Source organism: Loxodonta africana, chromosome 18 (assembly GCF_030014295.1).
Source record: "Loxodonta africana isolate mLoxAfr1 chromosome 18, mLoxAfr1.hap2, whole genome shotgun sequence".
Taxonomy (NCBI): Eukaryota; Metazoa; Chordata; class Mammalia; order Proboscidea; family Elephantidae; genus Loxodonta; species Loxodonta africana.
In genome coordinates, this window is record NC_087359.1 from 17,041,798 (window position 1) to 17,061,256 (window position 19,459).

General features: G+C 52.9%; 2 protein-coding genes across 3 annotated transcripts; both read left to right on the forward strand.

Annotated features, from left to right (window-relative positions):
- The first annotated feature begins 150 nt into the window (after positions 1-150).
- Positions 151-5,402, forward strand: MRPL38 (mitochondrial ribosomal protein L38). The gene is made up of 9 exons (XM_003417252.4): positions 151-255; positions 373-552; positions 1,950-2,084; positions 2,166-2,374; positions 3,227-3,299; positions 3,416-3,461; positions 4,288-4,446; positions 4,646-4,782; positions 5,019-5,402. Exons 1-9 carry the CDS (start codon positions 189-191, stop codon positions 5,153-5,155), a joined length of 1,143 nt encoding a protein of 380 aa, XP_003417300.1. The 5' UTR covers positions 151-188; the 3' UTR covers positions 5,156-5,402.
- Positions 5,403-7,488: 2,086 nt separating this feature from the next.
- TRIM65 (tripartite motif containing 65) lies at positions 7,489-14,220 on the forward strand. 2 transcript variants are annotated; one of them, XM_003417384.3, is made up of 6 exons: positions 7,489-7,910; positions 9,814-9,909; positions 10,164-10,397; positions 10,480-10,654; positions 10,790-10,855; positions 11,414-14,216. In XM_003417384.3, exons 1-6 carry the CDS (start codon positions 7,494-7,496, stop codon positions 11,986-11,988), a joined length of 1,563 nt encoding a protein of 520 aa, XP_003417432.1. In that variant the 5' UTR covers positions 7,489-7,493; the 3' UTR covers positions 11,989-14,216. The 2 variants fall into 2 exon arrangements, with proteins under 2 accessions (XP_003417432.1, XP_023412651.1); XM_023556883.2 differs by lacking the exon at positions 10,790-10,855 and having other exon boundaries at positions 11,414-14,220.
- The last annotated feature ends 5,239 nt before the right edge of the window (positions 14,221-19,459 follow it).

The window sequence follows — 19,459 nt, forward strand, 5'->3', positions numbered from 1 at the left end:
TCCCCCCGGGAAGGGGAGGAGTCTGGGGCCTGGGCGGAGCGTGACTCGAAGGTCGAGACGCGAGGTGGGGCGGGGCCAAGGCGGGGGGCGGGGCCGCCGCCGGCGCGCTCAGGCGCTGTGTGGCCGCCTCTGCGCGGGTCCTAGGAGCGGCGGCGTCGGCGGCGACGGGGGCGCAGAGCTGGGCGAAGATGGCGGCGCCCTGGTGGCGAGCCGCGCTGTACGGAAGTCGGAGATGGCGGGCTTTCAGCACCTCCGGTGAGGGGGCAAAGGGTGGGGGGCTGCCGAAGGACCCTAGAGCCCGAGCCCTGGGCTCGAGCCAGCGCCGCCGCGGCTCCCGAAGGGCCGACCTGACGCCCTGCTTTCCGCCCGCAGCCGCCTGCAGCCGCCGGACCGCCCCGCTGGGGCCGATGCCCAACGAGGACATCGATGTGAGCAACCTGGAGCGGCTGGAGAAGTACCGGAGCTTCGAGCGCTACCGGCGCCGCGCGGAGCAGGAGGCGCGGGCCCCGCACTGGTGGCGGACCTACTGGGAGCATTTCGGGGAGAAGTCAGGTGCGGGGCGCCCTCCGCGAGCACGGAGCGACCTTGACGGCCCTGTGGACGTGGGTCACCTGGCTGAACCCTGTGGATGCTTTTGACGATTTAGTCCCACCAGCCATCCTCACACTCCCTACTGGAGCGTTCCGTCCCGCCCCCAGTAGAGTTCCGGCTTAAATAAGTCTATTCCTAAAATCCTTTCCTGGCCCCCGAATTCCGTGTTAGGACATCCTTCTGTGTCCCTAAAATACCCTGTATGTAGCCCTGGCCACCCTGAGGCCTGACTCTCTTCTCTGCTTCCCCCGGAGTGTAAGCTCCCTGAGGACAGGGATCCTGTCGCCGTGCAGTGCCTGGCGCATTTGTGTACATTTTGCTGAATGCAGTTGGAAGGCCCTGGGGAAACTTGACTTAGGGACCCTGTCCTCAGCTTACCCTTCCTGAGTACGTCCCTTCTGAAAGCATTTATGGAACCAGTGCTTATGGTGGTACGGAGTGTAAGTAGCCTGACTTAAACTCTTGCCGCACCTTTCAGAGGTGACTTCCCTGAGCTTCAGTTTCCCCAATTGTAAAGTAGAATGATTGTATCCACGTCACCAAATTGTGAGAATTAAAGGATGTAATCGTTAGAATTCTTAGACAAATGCCGTCCCTGATAAGGGTTCAAAGAACGTTAGTTAGTATTGTCAGTGTACTGGGCAGATGGATGAAGGTGTTGGGTTCCAAGTTCTCTAGGGCCTTGCCACTCACTGTGTCACCTAGGAGACTGTTTGCAATGCAGAGTCTCAGGCCCCACCACCACCTACTGAATCAGAATCTGCATTTTAATAAATTTCCCTGTCGATTTGTATGCTTTGCCCATTAAGGGGTGGGAAGTTCTCTGAAGTCCTTCTAACCTCAGCCATTAATTCCCCCCAGGGACACAGGTGTGTCTATGCCAGCTGTGAACAGGGCTCAAATGTGATCCCAGCTGTAGTTGGGATGACCGTGCACCATGATTTCCCATGACCCAGAGAGTCCTAGGAGATGGTGTGACTCGGTTTGCCAGTTGCCGTCGAGGCGATTCCAACTCATGGTGACCTTATGTATGTCAGAGCAGAGCTGTGCTCATAGGGTTTTCAGTGACTGATTTTTAGGCAGTAAATCACCAGGTCTTTCTTTCACAGAGCCAGTGGGTGAACTTGAACCTTTCAGTTAGCAGCTGAGAATGTTAACAGTTGCACCACCCAAAGACTCCTTGTGACCTGGTTTAGGGATCTCAAGTTGTATCCAGTTTGCTGAGCAACCGGGCCCTTTTCGGGTCTGAAGCAGATTGCACAGTGTTTTAGTTGTGTGAATTAAAGACAAAGCTTTAGCAGCAGAGCATGGGGGAGTAAGGGGACTCAGCAGCCGACCTGGCCCCACTCACCCAACAGACCCCAAAGACAAGATTGACATCGGGCTGCCTCCACCCAAGATCTGCCAGACCCAACGGCTGCTGGAGCGGAAACAGGTCCTCCGGGAGCTGCGGGAGAACATGGAGGAGGAGCAGGCTGCCCGCCTCCGCACAGGTAAGCCCCCGGGGGTGGGACGGGCTGTGTGTACCTGCCCCCACCCCCACACTGCATCCCAGCTGGCATCTTCCTTCCCAGCACGGATCCCACTGGAGGAGGTGTGGGCCGAGTGGGAGAGGACCTGCGGCCCCTACCACAAGCAGAGGCTAGCCGAGTACTACGGCCTCTACCGAGATCTGTTCCACGGTGCCACTTTCGTGCCCCGCATCCCCCTGCACGTGGCCTACGCCGTGGGTGAGGAGGACCTGATGCCCGTATACCACGGCAATGAGGTCACTCCAACTGAGGTAACACACGCCCACAGCCTGGTCTCAGACAACTGCTGAGCAGGGGGATTTGTTGTGCTCCTTGTTTTTCTCATTTCCTGCTAACAATACCAGAAGGAGCCATGGCGGTGTAGCAGTTAAGCACTCAGCTGCTAACCAAAAAGTTGGCAGTTTGCACTCACCGAGGAGTTGTGCAGGAGAAAGATTTGGCAATCTGCTTGTGAAAGATTACAGCCAAGAAAACCCTATGGTGCAGTTCTGCTGTGTCACGTGGGATCAAATGAGTTGGAATCAACTTGATTCCACCTAACTACAAACAACGCCATGGTAATTTGCAAAGAAAATAATAAAAAAAAAAATGGAAGGAAAAGAAGATACATTTTCAGGCACTCCTATGACTGTCCTGGTGTTTCTGGAGTCCCCTCCCAGCCCCTGTTCCCCGGCTCTCGGGCCCCTGTGTGGCGCAGATCTATGGACAGAAACTCTGAAGGTCCCTTCCATGTACAGCTCTTTGCGCTCCGGACTGTGGGGGGCTGCCAAGAGCTCTTGGATCAGAGTGGCCTCTCCCTTCTCCCAGATTCCCTCAGGCTACCTCCCATTTGCAGGGGTCTGTTGAGGAGCCCTGATGGTGCAGTGGTTAAAGCGCTCAGGAGCTAACTGAAAGGTCAGCGGTTCCAACCCACTACCTGCTCTGTAGGAGAGAGATGTGGCAGTCTGCTTCTGTGAAGATTTATAGCCTTGGAAATCTATGGGGGCAGTTGGACTCTGTCCTATAGGGTCGCTATGAGTCAAAATCAACTCAATGGCAACGGGTTTGGTTTGCAAAGTTTGTTCCTGGCGGGGATGAGAGCTTCCCTGTTCTCTCCCCACCAGGCCACCCAGGCCCCAGAAGTGACCTATGAAGCAGACGAGGGCTCCCTGTGGACACTGCTGCTCACCAACTTGGGTAGCTGTCTGGGGCTCCCGGGAGCTGGGAAGCAGGGGAGGGGCCGGTGGAAAGCTGTAGCCCCAGCTTCTTCTAGAGGAGCAGGGCACACACTCAGTGGGTGTGTTTTTGTGCAGATGGACACCTACTGGAGCCAGACGCCGAGTACGTCCACTGGCTGGTGTGAGTACCTGGCCGGGAGTGGGTCAGGCAGGTGAGGAGGCTCCGGTTTCCCAAAAAGAGCTCTGGACCTGAATCTTACTCTTAGCCCCACCAAGGGTTAACTGTGTGATCTGAGACTTGTCTCATCTCTGAGCCCCCTTACTCATCTTTAAAACTAGGGTGATGCCTTACCCACCCTGAGGCCTGCTGTGAGGATCGCGTGGGGAAAGGAACACGAGCGTTCTTGTCAACTGTGCCATGCTTTCTGAGGGCGCGCGGAACCCCTGGGCAATCCCCGCAGCACTGAGGCTGGGCTGCCTTTTGCCTTCTCAGTAGCCCCTGGCTCTGAGTGGGCAGAGGTCAGGCATGTGACCCCAGCTTTGGGGCACATCAGGGCCAGTGGCTGAGAGGCTGGTTTCTGTCCTTTTTTATCAGCTGCACTTGTCAGCCCAGACAGCAGGGCCCTTTGGGGTCTTCCTGGGGCGGGTACAGTGGCCATCCCAGAGCCAGGCTGAACGAACATGCCCTGTTCAGACCCCAGAGCTTTCAGGAAACAAGAAAGGCAGAGCAAATGGCTGGGGCGGACCTGCCGGCTCCCCTAGTAAACAGGCAGCTGGGCCTCACTCTCATCCTGACACTTTCTGGAACCTTGTCCTCAGCCTCTGAGCCCCACCCTCCCCACGGAGCTGGAGCCGTACATCCATGGATTCTTGGAGCTCTGCCTCCTACTTTATGGGATGATAAAGATGGTTCTAGGGTCTGTCTCCAGGAGCTGCCACAAAATCTAGGGAGCCAGAGGGTGGAGTGCTCCCTCAGATGGCCATTCACAGATCTTCCTTCCCACCAGAACCAACATCCCGGGCAACCGTGTGGCCGAAGGGCAGGAGACATGTCCCTACCTGCCCCCCTTCCCTGCCCGAGGCTCTGGATTCCACCGCTTTGCCTTCCTGCTCTTCAAGCAGGACAAGCCAATCGACTTCTCCGAGGACACCCGCCCCTCACCCTGGTAATCCACACCCCCCAGGCCTCGTGCCAGCTCCCCAAGAATGTTGGTTTTGCTCAGTTCTCCTGTCTCTTGACTTTGGTCTTGAGACTGGTGAAGCATAGTATGCCAGGCAGACCCTAAGGGGCTTCTCTAGGTGGCGGGATAGGGGTACGGGGCTCCAGGGCCCCTCTCGCCACTCCCAGATGCACCCTTCTTACAGCTACCAGCTTGCCCAGCGGACCTTCCACACTTTTGATTTCTATAAGAAACACCAGGAAGCCATGACTCCAGCTGGGCTAGCCTTCTTCCAGTGCCGCTGGGATGACTCAGTCACCCATGTCTTCCACCAGCTTCTTGGTAAGCCCAGCATGGGTTGCAGGGGTGCAGCGCAACTGTGTTCACAGACCTCTCCTGGACCTACTAGGGAGAAGGTTCTGTCTAAGAGGGCCACAGGAGGCGGGAGGCTCTTGGGGGGAGGGGGGGGCATGGCGGGACTGGCTCTTCTAAAGGGCAGGCCCTGCCTAGGCCCCAGTAGCAGGCAGGGCACGGGGCTACCTGCTGCACCCTCACCTGTGCCTGCTGTCCTCTTGCAGACATGCGGGAGCCCGTGTTTGAGTTTGTGCGGCCACCCCCTTACCACCCCAGGCAGAAGCGGTTCCCCCACCGGCAGCCCCTGCGCTACCTGGACCGGTATAGGGACAGTCACGAACCCACCTACGGCATCTACTGAGGGCCTGAGTGCCTCCTACCTGTGTGGGTGGGCTGGGCCTCTCAGGCCATCCTGCGTGGTTCTGGCTGGCAGGAGCAATAAAGACGGCTCTGGAGGGCCAGGCTGGCAGAAGCAACAATGACAGGGCTCTGGAGGACCAAGCTGTAGGCTTGGGCCTGGCTTCAGGCCACCCCTCTGTGGCCCTCCCAGCAGGCTCAGGGACGGTGTAGTCAGGTAGAGGATGTGAATAAAGATGGTTTCTGCTGTAGGTGGTCTGGGTCTGTGTTCTGGGAGCGGCCAGAGCCCCCTTGGGTGGGTTGTTTTGCTTCCTGGGTGGTGAGAGGCAGCCTCCCCTCGCAGGAGGTAATGCCTCACCTGGGCCTCCTGGGGGACTGGTCCAGCCACTGGAGACGGTGCAGAAGAGAACGCAGTCAGGGCGCCTTGGCCAGTTCCCACAAGCTCTGGAAAGATTTCCAGTTTAGCATCAGCCCCTGTGCCTGGTGCTCACTGTGTGGGGGCCAGTTCCTGGCCTCCCACCTGAGGTAGGCCCTCAGCACCCACCTGTTGACAAACCTGGCACTGTTGGCTTGTTCAGGCTAGGAGGTGAGCAGGGCAGGGCTGAGCTGGCAGGCTGAAGCCTCTGGCCCCCCATGTGACCAGTGGGCCCAGGTTTCCGTTTTGGAAAAGGAGACCTGCTCCCTCCCACCTGCCTCACGAGTCACATGAGGCCAGACTGATGAGCACCAGTGAATGGAGTAGGCCCTGCTCTGGCCCACGGGTGCTGAGACGCTGTCGTGGGGCATCACCTTCATGCTTCTCCTTTCTCCCAAGGCCTGGCAGAGGCGCCACACACAAGGGTCAGAGAACAAGCCCATAACTGGTTTCCCTTGAGGAACGGGTGTGTAGCCTCCTTTCCAAAAAGTGCACAAAGGAAAACATCCTGCTTCGTTTCCTGCCTTGGCTGTCAGGGAAGCTGAGGTCCAAAGGCAAGCTCAATTTTGGCAGCCGTTAGTGTCTCGTACTTGTTTTCTTGGTGCTAGTTGTCTGTTAACATTTCTACCTTACTAGTATTGTTGTCCCTGTGGTCAAAGGATTTCTCAAATCATTTTCAGAAAGGGGCAAAAGAAGAAACCTAAAAATAGCTACTGAAAACTTAATGGCCAAAAATAAAATTTAAAAAACAAAGATACTACACACCTTCAGATATTTCTGTGGTGTGGCTCAGAGAAGGTTGAGCTGGCACCATGAGGAGACAGGGCTGGAGATGTGGGGGATGAATAGCCTTGCCTGGTGGGCAACAACAGAGCCTTCTGGGTTGACTCCCTGCTCAGCCGAGAGAGCCCTGGACCCTCCCTGCACAGTTAGGATTCGTTTTCTTCTCTAAAGGAAAAGGGTGCCGAAGTCAAGGCAAGGTCTGTGCACTTTTTCCAGAAAGATAAACTTCACATATTACAACAGAGAAGCCACATGCTTGCTGCATGGCCGAGAAGATCCACAGCCCCACCAGCCTGGTGCTAACTGTTGTCCCATTCAGGCTTGAGAATATCACCCTGGCCCAATACACTGACCAGGGAGTCAGTGGGTAAGGGTCAGGCCCCCTTCTGTTTGCTCAGCTGCAGGGGAAACCTTGAGACACCCCTCTAATATGTGGGATTCCAGAATGGCTTGGCCCTCCTGACAACCCTCGTGGAACAGGGCCCACGGCAAGGGGACTCTGACTACAGTTGAAAGTTGCTTTGGTTATCAAAGGGGCGTAGAGACACGGGGACTTTTCTGTCTTGGTGACCAGAAATTTTCATCTCACCGTTTAAAAACCAAAATCAGGCACAGCCCAGGGAAGGGAGAGACACCCCAGCCTTGGCAAATGCTTGAAACCCAGCTCCAGGAAAAAGTGCTGCGGCAGTTCCGGTGAGGAGGGGGCGTTTATCGAGCACCAACCATGTCCCTTGAGCTCTTATCACAGTTCAGCTTAATCCCCCAAACCTTGAGCGATGGGTGTTATTAGCTCCCTTAAAGATGAGGAGCCAGGATTTAAGCCTGGGCTTCTTGAGGCTGCACCAAAGGGCTGGCTGGGTGCCTGGCCCAGGAGTCGGCATTGAGGGTCCACAAAGGGGGTGCAGATGCCAGGACAGGTCCCCCAGGAGAGCCGGACCCCAACACCCAGTCTGCCTAGAGCAGGTGGAAACCGTCCAGGCGGGCAGAGGTGGACCTGGCGCGCTGCAGCGCTGGTGTGGCGGCTGCTGTGCGGCGGGCCATTGGAGACCAGCCCCGGCTGCCACCCAGGCTCCTCCCCAGGCGCCGCTCCCGGCCCCTTTAAGAGCCCGGAGCCGCGCTTTCCGGACCGGCCGCCGCCGCCGCCATGGCCGCGCAGCAGCTCGAGGAGAAGCTGACCTGCGCCATCTGCCTGGGGCTCTACCGCGACCCGGCGACGCTGCCCTGCGGCCACAACTTCTGCCGGGCCTGCATCAGGGACGGGTGGGCGCGCTGCGGGCGGGAATGCCCCGAGTGCCGCGAGCCCTTGCCCGACGGCGCCGCGCTGCGCCGCAACGTGGCTCTCAGCGGCGTGGTGGAGCTGGTGCGCGCCGCCGAGCGGGGACCCGAGCCCGGCCCCCAGCCCGCCGCCGAGCCCGGACCCGCCGCGCGCTGCCCCCGCCACGGCCGGCCGCTCGAGCTCTTCTGCCGCACCGAGGGCCGCTGCGTGTGCAGCGCCTGCACCGTGCTCGAGTGTCGCCTCCACGAGCGGGCGCTGCTGGACGCCGAGCGCCGCGAGCGCGAGGTGACGTCCCTGCCGCGGGGCAGGAGAGACGGCTGTTGGACGTTGACACCCCCAGAACTGGGAGTTAGCAGGGAGAATCCCTCGGCGGGTCCGAGGAGATGTCTTTGGGGTGTGCCAGGGGTGTTAGACAATGACTCGTGTCTGAGTATAGCAGATGTTCAGTAAACATTCAGTTTTCTGAGCACCTACTACGTATGCAGGGGCCACATACTGGTAACTAACTCAGGAGGTCTCTGCCTTTAAGAGGCTGGCAGTTTACCTAAAGGGTGAGACAAGCCGAGTAAAGACAAATTACAGCAGACTACAAGGAGAGGAGCCCCGGGTGCTGCCAGACAGACAACATAGGGCTTTGCTTAGCGGGGCCGGGAGGAGGGAGTAGGGTGGCATTTGAGATGACACCTGAAGGCTCAGGAAGCATCGCCAGGAGTACGACTAGGAAAGAGCATTTCAGGCAGAGGATGTGCTCGGGCTAAGTCTCTAGAAAAGAACCGGGCTCGTGGGTTTTCCGGAGGCAGACTCTTGAGACTCAAGGGTGGCAGGCAGGGAAAGGAGTAGGGACCAGTGGAGGCCCTCAGGGTCAGCAGGAGACAGATGACCAGGGGCCATGTGGCCATAGTGCGGCATCTGGGCCTAAGGGCAGTGGGGAGCCACTGCAGGATCTAGGCAGGGCAGCGAGGTGGTCAGATTCAGACTTTAACAGGATGGATCACCCAGGCGGGTGTGTGGTGCATGGACAGCAGGGGCAGGCGTGAGACTTGGAGGTCAGGTAGGCGTCCGTGGCAGGAAAGCAGGGAGACAGGCCAGCTGGCACCAGGGTGACCGGGTAGGGATTCACAATACCTCGTAGAGGTGGCACAGATAGGATGGACCAGACGTGGGGACTAAGAGAGCACACCAGGGAGGCCGGGTTTGGTGCTGTGTGCGAGAAGTGCAAGTGAAGAGCAGAGTTTGGTTTGGGACAGGTTGGGGCTGGAGGTGCCTGGGGGACAAACAAAGGGTCATCGGCATCTGGGACCAGAGCTCAAGAGGAGGTCCGAGCTGGGAGTAGAAACCACAGGGTCATTAGCATATGTTAGGTGCCCTCGAGTGGATTCCCACTCATAGCGACACTATAGGACAGAGTAGAACTGCCCCGTAAGGTTTCCAAGGAGCAGCTGGTGGATTCCAACTGCCAACCTTCTGGTTAGTGAAAGGAAGAAAAGTCCTGGGAAGGGGTGGGTCACCTGCGGAGTGGGGAGAGAGGAGGTGCAGCCTGGGCCGGGGCATGCCAGCCAACAGCTGGGGCAGAGGGCCCTGGCCTGCCAGTGAAATCACAGGAGCTGTCTGTGAGATAGGAGAGATACAGGAGTGGGTGGCGTGGTTCCCGGGAGATGGGGTAACAGGAGGAGAACGTGGTTAACGTGCCCCACGCTGACGAGATGTTGAGTCCAAAAAACCAAAACCAAACCCGTTGCGGTCCGGTCAATTCTGACTCCTAGTGACCCTATAGGATAGAGTAGAACTACCCCATAGGGTTTCCAAAGAGCGGCTGGTGGATTCCAACTGCCAACCTTTTGGTTAGCAGCTGAGCTCTTAACCACTGCATCACCAGGGCTCCAAGATATTAACTGAGAGGACAGAAAACACCATCAGAGTTGGCACAGCAGAGGTGGTCGGTGACCTTCGCCTGGGCAGTTTCAGCCCAGAAAGGGGAGGACCCTGCCCCAGGCAGCTCAGCCAGCACAAGGTAGAAGCAGAGCTGGGAATCAGGTCTTCTCCCAGGATTACACCAGGGCTGCCAGCCTCGCCCGGGATGGCACGAGGAGGGGACACCTACGTCTACAGGTGTTTGTTGACTGACTGAGGGGGACTGCACACCAATCCTGCCCTCTCTCTTCTCTCCTCCCGTGGATGGGTACTGCAGGCCCAGCTGAGAGCCAGGCTGGAGGTGACCGCACAGCAGGCCGCCCAGGCCAGGGCCCAGCTACAGGAGCTACAGCAGCAAAGAAGCCAGATCCAGGTATAAGGCCTGCTGGCGGTCTGCACCACGTCCAAACTCTGTGTCCTTTGGGCAGCCACCCCTGGCTGGCCCCCGGGACACTGGGCAGTCAGTGTGAGCCACCTTGAAAATGCCCCTGGCAGGAGGGATTGAGGGCTAAGCAGGAAGCCAGGCCCCAGGAAGAGGTTCCAGAGGCCTAGGCTACTCACATCCCAGTCCCCAGCCCAGCGGGCCACCCTGGCCCTGCCAACCCGGGTTCCTCCTGTGCTCCCCAGAGCTCGGCCTGCACCCTGGCCTCCAGGGTCTCCAGCAAGTTCAGCTGCTTCCTGCAGGCCCTGGAGATGCAGCGGGCCTTGGCTCTGAGGGGCATTGAGACAGCCAAGGCCCAGGCACTGGCGAAAGCCCGGGACGGGGAGCAGCGGCTACGGGGCCACCTGGAGGCCCTGGTACACCATGACTGCAAGGTTCAGGACCTCCTGGGGCAGCTGGACGACAGGATCTTCCTCCAGGTAGCGGCCTTAGGGTGGCAGGTTGGGGAGCAGCTCCCTGCCCCTTGCACCCAGGCTGACTGTAGCTGTCCCTGGGGTTCAGGAGTCACAGCTCCTGGTGCCCCCAGAGCCTCTTGGGCCGCTGACCCCTCTGCAGTGGGATGAAGATCAGCAGCTGGGGGGCCTGAAGGAGACACTGCGCCAGCTGAGTGGCCTCCTGCTGGAAGAGGGGGGCCACTCAGGGCTGCCTGCTGAGGCTGCTGACTTGGGCCCCATGGGTAAGGCGACTGGGACCCCTCCTTACTCCTCTGGGCCCACTTGTCCCTCCCACTGCGGGTGAGAGTGGGGTCAGGGTCCATCATTCCTGTGACCTCCCCTCTCCATCCATCCTCTAATGCTGCTTTGTCCCTTAGAGGCCTCAGGTCCCCTGGCACCAGTCCCAAGCCCGGCATGTCCACTGAGGAGAGAACTCTGGCAGAGTAAGGAGGTCCTGCACGTGAGCATGTGTGTGCAACATATGTGTGCACACATGTATGCGTGTACCATGACATGTGTGCACCATGTGCAGAGAGCACATGTGTGCATGTGCACGTGTGCAGTGTCTGCACGTGTGTAGGCATGCATGTGCCTTGTGCACAGAGCACATGTGTGAGTGTGTGTACATGTGTGAAGTGCCTTGTGTGCACGTTTGTATGCACGTGTGCATTGTGTGTGAACACATGTACCTGTGTGTGCGCTGTGTGTGCACACACACATGTGAGTACATGAGTGTCACACGTGCTGTGATTGGATCTGTCCAAGAGGACTTTCCTGGGTCTGGCCCCACTCCCGTGCACACCTGTTATGGACGTGAAAGATTCTGCCCCAGAGGCTGCAGCACGGACTCAGTGCTGTATGGCGTCCAGTGCTCAGCATGCCATGTGTCTGGCTGCCGTTTAGCACTTGGTAAACGGCAGCTGCGTGGCCCCCATCCCCCACCGCGGCCTGGACATATACAGGCACCCTCACCCGCTCACCTCTATCCCTCTCTCCCACAGATTACCGCAACCTGACCTTTGACCCAGATAGTGCCAACCGCCACCTCCACCTGTCCCGCCAGAACCAGCAGGTGAAGCACTGCCGCCTGCCACGGGGCCAGGCCAACCCAGGCAGCTTCGAGCTGTGGCAGGTGCAGTGTGCCCAGAGCTTCGAGTCTGGGCGGCACTACTGGGAGGTGCGTGCCTCCAACCACTCCGTGACGCTGGGCGTCGCCTACCCAGAACTGGAGCGGCACAAGTCGGGGACCCACACGGACAACATCGGCCGTGGGCCGTGTTCCTGGGGACTCTGCGTTCAAGAGGATAGCACCCAGGCCTGGCACAACGGGGAGGCCCAGCGCTTGCCAGCAGTGTTCGGGCGGCTCTTGGGTGTGGATTTGGACCTGGCCTCAGGCTGCCTCACATTCTACAGCCTGGAGCCCCAGGCCCAGGCCCTGCACACCTTCCATGCCGTCTTCACCCAGCCCCTCTACCCCGTCTTCTGGCTTCTCGAGGGTAGGTCCCTTACCCTGTGCCATCGGGCTAGGGCCAAGCTTCTTCCAGGCTCCCAGGAAGAGGCCTCAGGGCTCAGCTGAGACTGCTCGCTTCACCCCAGGAAGGCACAAGATGGCCCTCTGGGCTGGGAACAGGTGCCATCATCCTTGTGTGCCCAAGAGCTGTCCCAGCCCCTGGCCTAAGGACCAAGGTCACAGCTATCACAGGACCAACTGCTAGGCTGAAGGCTGACTCAGGACCAGGCCAGGCCATTTGGGCCATTTCCAAACTGGAAAAATAAAAACAAACCTGTTGCCATTGAGTCAGTTTCGACTCATGGTGATCCCATGTGTTACAGTGTAGAACTGCTGCATAGGATTTTCTTGGCTGTAATCTTTATGGAAGAATACTGCCAGGCCTTTGTTCCATGCCACAGCTGGGTCAGTTTGAACTGCCCCAAACTGAAACTGAGCTTAAACCCAAAGTTCACTTTTCTGGCCTCTTTGAAGGGGACGGACTAGGACGAGAGTAAAATGGAAAGTCCCCACCCCAACCAGAGGCCACTTCTGGGGACCACCTGGGCCTTAGAGGCTGGAGCGCATCTTACAGAACACGTGCAGACGGGTGCACACACAGTCGTAGACGTACCCCAGTTTACCTCCCAGCAAGACAACGTGGACAAAGGGAGCAGGCAGGGCGTGGGCTCGAACTGTGGAAGGTTTCTGGAGAAAAGAGATGGCTCACATCCTCCCTCTCTCTCTTTCTTTCTCTTTCCATCGTAAAACATTTTGGTATAGTTTAGTCCTGTTTTTTTTACTTTTATACAGCCTTGTGGTTGTAGTCTATAAGCAATTTTATTTTCTGCATTTTTGACTCAATATAAACATTTTTCACGTTATTAAAAATTTTTCCCTGAATATTTGTGTGTGTGTGTGTGTGAGAAATAGTCCTTCTAATGACTATCATACTTTTTTTTACCCATTCTTAGACACCTAGATTGTTTATTTTTGGCTATAAAAATACTGCTGTGAAGATTTTTGAGCAAAAAGATTCATCCGTGTGCGGTGTATGCGCAGAGGCTAAATGGCCTAATGTGGAATTACTCACTGCAAAACAGTGAGCACTTCGAGGTTTTTTTATGCGAGAGGACAAAATGAGGCAACCTCGAGTCAGCCTGTCACCTATCAGCTGAGCGACTTCAGGCAAGTTACTCCGCATGGTGGTGCCTCAGTTTCCCCATCATTCCTTCCTCTTAGGTTTGTGGAGATTAAATGAAGTGATGCGTGTGGGGACCACGCCAGGCACATTACCAGCTCCTTTGTTTTCGTTTGGCTTTTAGCATTGACAACATGGTTCAGCAAAGATCCCTAGACATGTTCGTCTTAGTCATCTAGTGCTGCCATAACAGAAATACCACAAGTAAATGGCTTTAACAAAGAGAAATTTATTTCCTTTCTCTCTCTGCGGCCTTCTCATCAATCTTCCCCAGACTAGGAGCTTCTCTGCTCAGGGACTCTGGGTTCAAAGGACGTGGCTCTGCTCTTGGCACTGCTTTCTTGATGGTATGAGGTCCTCCAGTCTCTGCTGGCTTCTTTTATATATCAAGACATTGTCTCCAGACACAATGCAAGCTTGTAGATTGAGTCCTGCCTCACTAACAATACTGCCACCCATCCTCCCTCATTAACATCAAAGAGGCAGGATTTACAAGGTAGAGGAAGATCACAGGATACCGGGAATCATGGCCCAGCCCAATTGATACATTTTTGGGGGGACACAATTCGATCCCTGACAATGATGTTGCTCATATTTCTAGAGGCAGGATTTCTCGAAGTGGGGCTGTTCGGTTGGACGGCAGGTATAATTTTTGCACTTAAAATGTTCCACTTCTCGATCTGAGTGGTGGTTACAAATGTATTTGCTTTATAATTCTTTACACTGTACAAGTGTTTTTTATGTACTGTATAAATATTTCACAATCAAAATATTTTTATAAAGGGTAACACATGCAAAAAGACATAACCAAAAAGCACAATATTTGTAAAAAATATAGCTCCCTGCTACAATGTTATCTGGCTCCAGCCATCTCCTGGGTCTGCTTCTCAACCTCAGGGCTCTCCGTTTAAGGTCTAGGGCAGGACAGCTCCTTGGTGCAGCCTGGACTAGAATTCCCCAAACATGGGAAGGCGTTCTAACACCAGGAAGCCCAACAGAACGACAGCCAGGAGGCGCTTGGAGGCATTTGGAACCCCTGTTGAACAGCTAGAAACCCTGGTAGCGTAGTGATTAAGAGCTACTGCTGTTAACCAAAAGGTCCGCAGTTCAAATTCACCGGGCACTCCTTGAGAACTCTATGGGACAGTTCTACTCTGTCTTATAGGGTTGCTATGAGTTGGAATTGACTTGACAGCAATGAGTTTTTTAACTCATACAAATTCGAACCATTCCTCCAGCTCCAAGGCCACAGCAGAGCATCCAACTCACGATTCGCACACTCTGCCACAGAGGGAGAATCACCCCCTTTCTGCTTCCATAGTGGAAGATGTTCAGGGTCATTTATTCCAGGAATTTCCTTTTTCTATCAGGTTGTCTGTCCCTTCCGTGTTGTTCTGTGGGAGTGCTCTATGTTGTGAACAGTAGCCTTTATTTACACAGGATGAGCTGCTACTGCCATTTTCGTGGAACATGGTCTAGAGAAGCACTTCAGAAACTCTTGGAAAGCTCTTTCAAACTAGATTAACTGCCCCACATGATCTTGCTAGAACTCCCCATCTCCTCTCCAGGAAAAATGCACTGGTCTAGAGGGGAAAAAGCATGGGCTTCGGGGTGTGGCATTTGTCAAGGGGACATGGATCAGCCTACGGGTGTTTTTAGCATTTCTGTGTCTTCCAGACTGTCTTACAATTTCTGCGTTTCTGTGAGGCAGAATTAGGAGGACAGGCATAATGAGATAGAAGAAGAGTGGGGGAGGGTAGGCAGACCTAAAAAGATAGGGGCCTTAAAGGCCAGTGGAGTTGGGGTGGACAGCAGAGAGGTGAGGGGCTGCTAAGCAGCTGCTAAGTGGGAAGGGCTAAAGAGAAACAAAATGGTGACTAAGATATGTGGTGTCAAGTGACCCCAGACAGGAAGCTAGAAGGCAATGGAACCATGCCTTCAAGATTCTGAGGGGAAGGATTTCCAATCTAGAATTTCATACCCAACCAGAGTGTCAGTGGAGAATGAAGCCTGCATAAAGAGTCTTACAGGCACTTCAGCATCCATTCTCAGGAAGCTCCCAGAGGAAGTACTTTTCAAAAATGAAGAAATAAACCAATGAAGGAAAAGGAAGGTCTGGAATCCAAGAAGCAGGAAGTTCAACACAAAAAGGAAGTGATAAACTCTCCATAAATATGAGCACAAACATCCACATAGATGTCCAAAGATTGTAAGCATGTGGTTTAGAGATGTGGAGGTAAATACTAAAAGAAACAGCTAAAAGAGTTGAAACTGGTCCATGGGAAGCAAGAATCTGGAGCAGGGTGGGGCATGGGACTGCTATTTTTTCTTACAAAAACAAACAGTTGAGTCTATTCCATCTCCTAGCAACCTCATGTGTTTCAGAATAGAACTGCACTCCATAGGCTTTTTGTTTTGTTTTGTTGTTGCCCCATAGGGTTTTCAAGCCTGTGACCTTTCTGAAGTAGGTCATTGGGACTTTCTTCTAAGATGCCTCTGGGCAGGTTTGCTCCAGTGCAGTAAATTACTTAAAATGGTCCTTCTACCCTTGGTCTTTGTAACGCCCACCAAATGACTGGGTGGGGCTATGCAAATGAAGTGCTTGTGGCCCACCAAGGTGATTGGAGAGCTTACTAATAATATAAATAAAGTATATGGCACCCTTGTGGGGCCCGGGCCATGCAAATAAGGTGTATGGAACCCTAATGAGAGAATTGGTCAGTTTTGCCATCCTACTTAAAAGAGAGCCAATTCCAAAGCAGAGAGAGACCTCACTACAATCAAGAAAGAAGAGCCAAGATGGAGTGTGTCCTGTGATCTGGGGTCCCTGCGCTAAAAGCCTCCTATATTCAGGAGACGGTGAGAGCTGTAACACAGAAGACAACAAGAGACAGTGAGAAGCAGCAGCAGAGAAATGTCAGCAGCAGAGACAGCAGAACCAGAAGACCGGCAACAGATGGCGTGGTGAGCTTCTGGACCCGCAGAGAGAAAACTGAGTACCTTCAGGTAGGAGGCTTCCTGGCAGAGTAGGGTACCTCCAGCCACTTGTTGATGGAGCTAGGCTTGCTGACTCATGGAGCTAGAGAGCTGAGCGCCTTTGGGCAGCGGTTTACTGGTGGAATGGGGTACCTCTGTGCACTTATTGGCAGAGCTTAAGAGCTTTGTAACATTTGCTTGAGCAGGCAAGAGGCCCAAGGGGCAGAGGGCTAGGGAGAGGCCTGCCTGTGGGCCCGGCCAAGAAGTTGTTGTTGCCCGATTAGGGTCCGTGCCCTGGAGCAGTCAAGCCAATGAAACGTACTCCAAGTCAGAAAGAGAAAGTTCCTTTAAGGGGTGACACCAGTGGGAAGTCTGGCAGCAACACAAGCTGTCTTTATGGAGTCTCAAAAGGAATTTTACATTAGAGCTTATATATTGCTGTTGCAAGGGTCTTTTGGCATGTAGCCCACAGATGGCGTGGCTGGATGAGTTATTCCTTACAAAATTATTACAAGAGACTATCAGACTAAAGAGAGATATGCAGATCATCTCCTTATCAGGCTAAAGATACATATGTCAGATTAAAAAAATAAAAAATTTTTTTAGCTGGGCTCTAATCTTCATGTGGAAATTGTAAATCACAGGTGGATAGACAGAACAAAGCAAAGTCGTTAACAAAAGTATGCAGGAAGGAGAAGGCAGGCAGAAAAAAACTTACAGATTCATCATGGCATTAGTTATGTCAAGCTCTCAATTACCCACTTTGAAAAGGAGAAAACACGTTGTGGAGTATTAGGGTCATACTGTCCTGATCAAAGAACTGTATCCTGAGTCCTTCCTGATCCTGAATTGTAACGTGCTACTTCGTTAAGGTTACCTCCCTAATAAACCCCATAATTGTGAGTACTGTCTGTGAGTTGTGTGTGGCCGTTGCAATGATTTATCAAACCCAGCAGAGAAGTAGAGAGCGCGTGGAAGGGACAGCTGGTACCAGAGCTGGTAAAAAGGTTGGCGGGTGGAGGCAAGTCTGACCTCTGCCACACAGGAATTAGCCTTGGGCTATTGATCTCGACTCTCCTTCCTCCTTGTGAAGTTAAAGGAAGTAAAAGGCCCCTGCCACAGCACCATTTTTCTGTTTGCACCACACGGGGACTCCTTGTTAACTTTTTAAATAAATACATTATTTTGATATACACAAAAATTAAATTTAAAAAAGTGCATCAAAGACATGCCACTCTGGGCCTCAGCTTGGATTCCCTTTCAGTTTCTTTCAGAGATACAAATAAAGCTAGGAACCAAAGAAAACACTCAGGAGACTAACATACACATAAATAAATGCTAGCGATCACTAGCCATTAAACCTAGAGCCCATTACAGAGATGCAAATCAAAACTACAATGAGATACCATTTCACCCCAGCAAAAGTGACACTGATTAAAAAAACAGCAACAAATGCTGGCGTGATTGTGGGGAGATTAGAACTCTTATACACTGCCGGTGATATTCCAAAATGGTACAACCACTATGGAAAATGGTATGGCACTTCCTCAAAAAGCTAGAAATAGAAATACCATATGATACAGCAATTCTACTCCTAGGTATATATCCTAGAGAAGTAAGAGTAGTGACACAAATAAACATATGCATACCCATGTTCATTGCAGCACTATACACAATAGCAAAAAGATGGAAACAACTTAAGTGTCCATCAACAGATGAATGGATAAACGAAACGTACATATATAAAATGGAACGCTGTGCAAAGATAAAGAATAATGATGAGTCCACAAAACAAGGGTGAATCTGGAGGACATTATGCTGACTGTAATAAGTCAATCACAAAAGGACAAATGTTTTGTGATACCACTTCTATAAACAGTCAAACTGTCAGTTTGTCGTACTGTGGGGGCTTTTGTGATGTTGAAAGCTATGCTACTGGTATTCAAATATCAGCAGCATCACCCATGGTGGACAGGTTTCAGCTGAGCTTCCAGACTAAGACAGACTAGGAAGGAGGACCCGGTGGTCTACTTTTGAAAAGAATCAGCCAGTGAAAACCTTATGAATAGCAGCAGAACACTGTCTGATATAGTGCTGGAAGACGAGTCCCTCAGGTTGGAAGGCACTCAAAATACGACTGGGGAAGGGCTGCCTCCTCAAAGTAGAGTCGACCTTAATGACGTGGATGGAGTCAAGCTTTCGAGATCTTCATTTGCTGGTGTGGCAAGACCCAAAATGAAAAGAAACAGCTGCATACATCCATTGATAATTGGAATATGGAATGTACAAAGTATGAATCTAGGAAAATTGGAAATTGCCAACAATGAAATGTAGTGCATAGACATCAATATCCTAGGCATTAGTGAGCTGAAATGGACTGGTATTGGCCATTCTGAATCAGACAATCATATGGTCTACTATACCGGGAATGACAGCTTGAAGAGGAATGGTGTTGCATTCATAGTCAAAAAGAACATTTCAAGCTCTTTTCTGAAATACAATGCTGTCAGTGATAGGATAATACCTACTAATACAAATATTATTCAAATTTATGCACCAACCACTAAGGCCAAAGATGAAGAAGATGAAGATTTTTACCAAATTCTGAAGGCAGAAATTGACTGAACATGCAATCAGGATGCACTGATAATTACTGGTGATTGGAATGCAAAAGTTGGAAACAAAGTTAGTTAGAAAATATGGCCTTGGTGATTTCACTATGAGTCGGAATCAACTCGACGGCAGTGGGTGGGTGGGACATACCAGAGATTGATGATAGAATTTTGCAAGACCAATGACTTCTTCATTGCAAATACCTTTTTTCACCAACAAAAATGGCAACTATACACATGGCTCTCACCAGATGGAATGAATACACAGGACTCAAACCGACTACATCTGTGAAAAGAAACGATGGAAAAGCTCAATATCATCAGTCAGAACAAGGCCAGGGGCCAACTGCAGAACAGACCATCAATTGCTCATATGCAAGTTCAAGGTGAAACTGAAAAAAATTAGAACAAGTCCACAAAAGCCAAAGTACGACCTTGAGCATATCCCACCTGAATATTTAGAGATCACCTCAAGAATAGATTCCATGCGTTGAACATGAATGACTGCAAACCAGATGAGTTGTGGAATGACATCAAGGATATTATACATGAAGAAAGCAAGAGGTCATTAAAAAGACAAGACAGAAAGAAAAGATCTAACTAGATGTCAGAAGAGGCTCTGAAAACTTGCTCTTGAATGTCAAGTAACTAAAGCAAAAGAGCTGGACAGAAGATTTCAAAGGGTGGCTCAAGAAAACAAAGTAAATTATTATAATGAAGTGTTCAAAGACCTGGAGTTAGAACACCAAAAGGGGAGAACGCTGAAAGA

Bases quoted from the DNA above. Each gene is read 5' to 3' on its own strand.
- MRPL38 (XM_003417252.4), top strand. From the start codon at position 189: ATGGCGGCGCCCTGGTGGCGAGCCGCGCTGTACGGAAGTCGGAGATGG. The intron at 2,375-3,226 runs GTAACACACGCC...TCTCCCCACCAG, and splicing joins ATGAGGTCACTCCAACTGAG to GCCACCCAGGCCCCAGAAGT. The intron at 3,462-4,287 runs GTGAGTACCTGG...CCTTCCCACCAG, and splicing joins GAGTACGTCCACTGGCTGGT to AACCAACATCCCGGGCAACC.
- TRIM65 (XM_003417384.3), top strand. From the start codon at position 7,494: ATGGCCGCGCAGCAGCTCGAGGAGAAGCTGACCTGCGCCATCTGCCTG. The intron at 10,398-10,479 runs GTAGCGGCCTTA...CCTGGGGTTCAG, and splicing joins ACGACAGGATCTTCCTCCAG to GAGTCACAGCTCCTGGTGCC. The intron at 10,655-10,789 runs GTAAGGCGACTG...TTTGTCCCTTAG, and splicing joins TGCTGACTTGGGCCCCATGG to AGGCCTCAGGTCCCCTGGCA.